The sequence below is a fragment of the Mus caroli genome, unplaced genomic scaffold (genome assembly GCF_900094665.2).
Source record: "Mus caroli unplaced genomic scaffold, CAROLI_EIJ_v1.1 scaffold_5285_1, whole genome shotgun sequence".
NCBI classification, from domain to species: domain Eukaryota; kingdom Metazoa; phylum Chordata; class Mammalia; order Rodentia; family Muridae; genus Mus; species Mus caroli.
In genome coordinates, this window is record NW_018390010.1 from 92,739 (window position 1) to 99,989 (window position 7,251).

General features: G+C 37.7%; 1 protein-coding gene across 1 annotated transcript in view; it reads left to right on the forward strand.

The window, feature by feature from the left end:
* LOC110288425 (dynein heavy chain 7, axonemal-like) overlaps positions 1 to 7,251 on the forward strand; it is a gene marked incomplete at both ends in the record, with an annotated part of 111,435 nt that overhangs the window by 83,406 nt on the left and 20,778 nt on the right. Inside the window, 2 exon segments of the mRNA XM_021154779.1 lie at positions 2,170 to 2,259; positions 5,558 to 5,806. Coding sequence (XP_021010438.1) covers positions 2,170 to 2,259; positions 5,558 to 5,806 — 339 coding nt within the window.

Here is a 7,251-nt window from a genome sequence, read left to right on the forward strand (position 1 = left end):
AATAATGAAATTAATACATAGAAACCCCTGAACATCATTACTATGTCTTACAGAAACTTTTATTCTCCTACTGTATTTGTCATCCCCGAGGCTCACTGCCTCAGTCTGCTAACCTAGGCCTGGAAGCTTTAAGCCTCTGTACAATCTTATCTAGGCCTAGTATGTTTTCTGCCTTTGAGGCTTACTGCTGAATAAGCTCACCCTTTCTTGTGTTTTCTGAACTCTTGCTGGCTGGTTCAACTCAGCAGCAGTTCTGGTTCAAATCTCCTCTCCAAGCTGACTGATTCAATCTGACTTCTCTCAGTTTCTTACTGAGTTGCTCTGCTTAGTCTCATACTAATGTTGACAATATGTTCTAGTCTTCTGACTCCTTCTCATTCTCTGGGTCATTCTGTCTTCACCTGTGTCTAGCTTGTTATCCCTTCAACTGGTCTCTGCAAAAACTCTCCTGGTAAAACTGCTTCCTCTCCCCATTTTTTCTGCATTACTCCCTCTTATAGCTTCCCTTCCCCCTCTCTTCTTGTAAGAGTTTTGCATATCCTACTCTATCCTCTTATTTGTCACTTTGTCTGCCACTCAATAGGTAGCACTTTCAACCGTGGGTGCTTCCTTCTACACACTAACTTTATCTTCATTGTTTGGGATTAAACATGTGTGCTAAGGCTCTCCACACACACCACAACTAGAAACAGTTTTTTTTTTCCTCAGTAAGCACAGTCTCAGGGTTCACAATGTGATCAAATATCCTGCAACACTTATGTAATTGACAGTTGTGGTCACATGTGGCCTAGTGATAACAGTGATCAGATGTTTGCATTTAAAATCATAACTAAATACATGAAAACAATAGATAATTCAGGATATGGCTGACTTCTCTCTGGAAGTAGAACAATAAACTAGAGCTATATACTAGTTATTTATGAAGGCAAGATAAGTTATTGTTAAGAGCAAGCTCCAGAAATGTGACCTTGGAGTTTATGAAATGCTCACATTAACAATTTGTAGAAGATATAGATTTTAAAATACATCTCATGTGATTAACAATGGTTTGCATTTTTATCCTCTATCATAACACTATTAAGAACTCTGATATATGGTGGCTATATTCTATATCATATTTGCCTAACATAACTTCAACCCCCACCCCTCTTTTTTGCAATAAACACAAGTGCCTGGAAACAAGAATTTATATACCCTGTCATGTCAGGATTACTTTGTGGTCAGATAATGGGAGAGATAATACATTGTCCTGGTGCAAATCAGTGCTGGAATCTTGACTGGAATTGAGCTATAAAAGTTAGGCTGCAAGTGAATGCTGAAAATGAATTCTATCACTCTTTGTTACAAGCTAATTTAGATTGTTGAATGCTTTGGCCTGAATACTTTCATGTTTGTTTTTGTCTACCAAGAGATAATTTAAGCATTTGCTTACAAATAAATAGACTCTCAAACAATAAACATGAAGTTTGATACTTCAAAATTCATTTTATGTTACATTGATCAAAAACAAAGACTATATGAGCAGGGCTAATTTTGACCTCTGGGAGCTCTGGAGAGTTAGAGATGTGCTGACAGCCAAACATTTGTGGCTGCTTAATAAAGAACAAGAATCTCTCTCTCTTTTATTGGTAGATATGTTTTTGTAAGACAAGAGAAAACTCTAGGAAACAGCCAAATAAACAAACCAAATGGAAGGGGGGAACTTTTGAATGACATATCGAGTAAGTTAAGTTAGGGAGAAATAGTTCTAAGGTTAGATTTGGGAGGCACTAATTCTGTGAATGTTGATATAGGCAAAAGCAACAAGCTCCAAGTTCCTTCAGATTTTTAGTAAATACTGGACATGCAACTTTTACAGAACTAACCTATCAGGGGTCTTGAGTAAGCAAGCACTACCCAATAAGCAGGCAGTGACAACTCTCAATGTACTGAATTCCTGGTCACCAATCCTGTATCAAAATATCCGTGGAAATGTGGTCAGTTCTGCCTGTGTTCATGTTATAAGGGATTCTCTGAGGATAGACGTCAGTTTCTATAATGAAATACAGTGAAAACATGAGCAATATTTTGTTTAGATTGTTAGGTGCTGTGTATTTGTGTAAGTATAGACCTAAAAAAGGTGTCCATGACAGAAATCCTCATGACTGTATTTTCTTTTAGCTGAAATATCCAAATGAAAATGAAGAAATTTTGCTGCTTAGATCTATTATTGATGTAAATCTGCCGAAGTTTTTATCCCATGATTTGCCACTCTTTGAGGTAAGAGCACTTATTCTTTCCATGTGTCAGCACTCTACAGTAATGCAGGAGGCAGCCATGTCTGCAGGGCTCTCTGTAGGAACTTGCACTGTGAGAAGCAGTGGCATGTTCAGAGGGATACAAGCCAGTCCTGCTTTTGTGTGAAATAAGTTTGCTGGGATTGTTGCTTCTGAAACTTTTTTTTGTTTTGTTTTGTTTTGTTTGTTTTGTTTTTCGAGACAGGGTTTCTCTGTATAGCCCTTGCTATCCTGGAACTCACTCGGTAGACCAGGCTGGCCTCAAACTCAGAAATCTGCCTGCCTCTGCCTCCCAAGTGCTGGGATTAAAGGCATGCGCCACTACTGCCTGGCTGCTTCTGAAACTTTTAATAGCTTGATATTTTTATGTGTTTTTACTGCATAATAATAATAATTAACAAAGTTATAAAATATTTTCTATAAATTCCATGAGAATGTAGAGTGTGTTGAAAAGTAGTTAGACACACCATTTGATAAAATAAGAATTATAGTTCTTTAAAAGAATGGAGTGACTTTTATGAAATTGTTTATTCAGGATAATTTTATATGAGAACCAAATTTGAAAATCTTGTTATATTTTAAGATTAGATTATGAATAGCTGGAGGAAGAAGAATTAGGATAATAGTTTCTATAATAAATCTCTTATTCTTCTCTTTGTCTACCATTAAAAAGTCATAGGTCATTGGCTCTTACTAAATGGTAGTGGTGTGGTTTTGGACCATAGCTGCCCTGGGAGAAAGATAAGAAATGCTTCCACAAGTGTCCTCCTGTAGCAACCATCTTTCATCATTTTGAAAGGAATTCTCCCTGGGTCTAGACTTGGCAGGGCACATATCTTCATGGAACAAACCAACAGGGAAAGATTTCAAGTGTTCTGCCTAAAGTTTTCCTTCCATACCCTTGGTGCTGAAACACAGAACAAATTTTGCAGAAACAAAAGCTGCATTTCCTTCCAGAGGGTGGGAGTGTGTGTCAGTGGACATGTTCATGTGCAGTAGTGCTTCTGTGAAGCAAGTGTTTAGGGATGTCTCTCTCAAGTGGAGTGTGTTTGACATTTCCAGTCAGGAAAACTTCCTGTGTAAGTCAGCCTCATGTACTGCAGGTCACCTCCCACCCCAGTGAGATGTCTACACACCGCTCTCAAAGTGGCAAGCAGAAAGATGAGTATGTCTAGTCTTTACCTGACAGGAGAGTCAAGGAATATTCATTGGTCTTCATTGAGAAGTACTGATGACAAAGTTCCACATTGTCTTCTTCTTTCAGGGCTATCCTCAAAGTACTTGAATGCTATGGTGTGAAAGGTACTTTTATTTAGAAGCCATTACATTTCACTATGGATGGCATACTGTGGGTGTGTGTATAAGTGTGTGTGTCTGTGTGTGTACAGTGGAAATCAAGTGATCAAGTAAGGGCCTTGCTTGTGTTAAGCACATACCTACACATATCTATTAAGTCCCCAGCCTGGATCAAATAATGTTGGCAGGAATATCATGCCTGTGATGGCAGCCTGCACCACATGGCAAACTACAGACCGGCCTGATACATGTGCAAAACCTTGCCTACCTATGTCTCATGTTACCAATAGTAAAGGGGAGCAAATGGCATCACCGTCTCCATTTTATGTCAGTGCAAGTGCAACAGAAAGATGACACAAAGCTTGTAACTGTGGCATGTGCATGAGGGCAGGGATCCTGGCCAGCCAGGCTACAGTGCCCCAAGGGAGCTTACTGATTTAGTTGAGGGAGTGATTAAATTGATAGCTCAAATTTTTAAAATACAACTCGAGCATATGCTTTCACATTAACTACCTCTGAAATTTCACTTTTATTTTCAGAGTGAAAAAAATAGTAAATTCTCATATAAGTTGTAATGAAATTTATAAAATAGACTTAACAATTTATAAAAGTTGTTCCTTAGATCTTGGAGTTACCTTTATGTTCATAAGCATTACACGTAGAGCCTCAGCTCTTACAAATGTGCATTATACGATTGTGTTAGTGTCCTTAAGGCTGCCATGATGATGTTCTGCAAACTTGCAGTACAACATAAACACTTACTCTCTTCTTGTTCTGAGTCAAGAAGTATTACGTGAGAGTGCCAGAGACCAAAACATAGGTTGTCAGTTAGGGTTTTACTGCTGTGAAGAGACACCATGACAGACCGAGGCAACTCTTCTAAAGGAAAACATTTAATTGGAGCTGGTTTAGTCCATTATCATCATGGCAGGAAGCATGGTGGCATTCGGGTAGACTTAGTTCTGGAGAAGGAGCTGAGAGCTCTACACCTGGATCTTCAGGAAGCAGGAAGAGAGAGTGACACTGGACCTGGCTTGAGCATATCTGAGTCCTCAAAGTCCACCCTCAATTGCACACTTCCTCCGACAAGGCCATTTCCCCTAACTGCCCTAGTAGCCTGTGGGGAACATTTTCTTTCAAATCACCACAGGCATTTTTAGGGAAAATTTTCTCAGTTTCTTCCCAGCTCCTGGTAGCTCCCTGAAATCCTAGATGTTTTCTATCCTGTGGTTGTTTTATACTAATCTCTTATGAATATATTAATCTCTATTGCCACATGGCCTTCTTCCCTGTATCCACGTATCTACACACCCTCTCCTCTCTCTTTCTTAGACAGATAGCATTATCCTTGTCTAGTGTGACAACCTAACCTTCTCCATAGGGAAACCAAAGTTTTTATAAAAGTCTTGTTCTGATGTTCTGGGTTAACCCAAAATATAACCTACATAATACATGTTTGTACTGAAATTACTTCTGAACTTGTTCTTGTCTATGTAAATGGCCATAATCAAAGTCAACCATTAGGTATAGCTAGTTATTCTAGAACCAGTTCTGTGTAAGTCACTTTTCTTCACTAACTTGCCTTTAGTTTGTGTCTCTGAGCATCTGGGCCTGGCTTGAACATTTGAAACCTCAAAACCCACCCGTAATGACACAGTTCTTTCAACAAGGCCATACCTGCTCCAGCATGTGAGTCGGTAAATTCCCGGCTCCCTTCTTGTGATGTATGTGTTACCTCACACCAATGCAGCAGGTCATAATAGTTTATCAACCATGTCATATTCAACTTCCAGTTTTTAAATTAGTTTGCCAGACTTCAGGGTATAAGTTTTTCTACCAGAAGACAAAGACTCAAACTGGTATAATAGCACTATTCCCATTTATATGAAATGCAATTTTATTTGATACATTGTCTAATAGAAAATCATTTGGTTATGTCTTTTGGTTATAAATATATTCAATATAAAATTTGCACCTTTTATCAGGGAATTACCTCAGATTTGTTTCCTGGGGTGAAATTACCAAAGCCAGATTACAATGATCTGCTGGCTGCCATCAGAGACAACTGCCACACCATGAATTTGCAAATGACCGACTTCTTCTCTGAGAAGATCCTTCAGATCTATGAGATGATGATTGTGCGCCATGGTTTCATGATTGTTGGAGAGCCTTTTGGAGGGAAGACCAGTGCATATCGTGTTCTAGCGGGAGCATTAAATGACATTTGTGAAAAGGTCTGTGTGCTATTAATACATTAGCTTGTTGATATTTATCTTTGTGTCAGAAAGGATACAGGGTGGTTTTGAAATATTCTTTCCATGGCAGAGTGTAAAATCATCAAAAACAGAAAACGAGTTATATATGATAAAATTAGAAGGGCAAAATGAAACAAGCAATGAGTCTAACACACATTGAATATCCTACAAATTAGCCTTTCAGTCTTTAATTTCTTCTCTTTTAGTTAAAGGTAGTACATAGGTTTTGTTTGTTTGTTTGTTTGTTTGTTTTTTTAAAAGAAATGAATATACAGAAGAAATTGAAGGTTTCTTTTAATACTTTTAGGAGAGTATTTTTTTTCCTGAGAAGTTGTAATGTAGGTTTCTGTTAAGAGATGCCAGTGAATTTAGTTTTAAGACATGTGTGTGTATAGGTTTGTGTATATAGTATACATATGTGGATATATGACTACTATTCAAATTTCTTCAAGTTGTATTATTATTTATGTGCATGTGTGCATGCATGTGTTTATGTGTATGTATGTGTGTGCATGTGCTTGTGTTTTTGTGTGTATGTGTTTGTGTGTGTGTGTGTATGTGCGTGTGTGTGAGTGCCCTTAGAGGTGAAAAGAGAGTGGCTGATTCCCTGGAGCTGGATTTAAAGGTAGATGTGAGCTACTCGACATAGGAACTGACCCCAGTGAGAATAGCAAGTGCTCCTAACTTCTGGCTCATGTCTAGAGCTCCCAGCTACTTAAAGTTCCTAGGCAAGACACACTGAGACCTACTTTGATGTTCAAACCGATGAACTTCTGCAGCTGATACTGCTCTTCTGCTCATATCTCTTTTGCCTTGGATAGCTTTTCCCTCCTATTTCAGTGCCTGGGGCCTGTAATAGGGTCTCTGATCATTATATCTTCACTGTGAAGTTTCTCTTTCAATGAATACAAATATACTCACCTGTCTTGTTTACCTTGGATCTGCTATGCTTTGTTTCACTAATACTATTTCTGTGTTCCCTGTGTATCTGTTTACCTTCAGATATGGCTTCAAATCTATTCTTATTATAATTGTGACTTACCTTTTTAAAATAATAAGCAATTTGAATTTTCATTTCTTCAGGTTGATGGTCTTTATTTTAATTTTTATTTATAAATTTTATACAATACATTTTGATCATGTTTTCCCTCTTTCAATTCTTCCCTAATCCTTTCCATTTTCCTATCCATCCAACTTCATGTTCTTTTTCTCTCAAAAGAAAAAGAAGAGAAAATCAAAACAAACAAGAACCAAGTTAAGACCAAAAAAAAAAAAAAAAAAAAAAAAAAAAAAACCCAAAAAAAAAAAAAAAAAAAAAGCCCAAAAAAAAACAACGACGAAATGAAAAAATGAAAAAACAGCATAGAGTTCATTTTGTGTTGGCCCACTACTCCTGGGCATGGAGCTGGCTCTAGAGTAGTTTA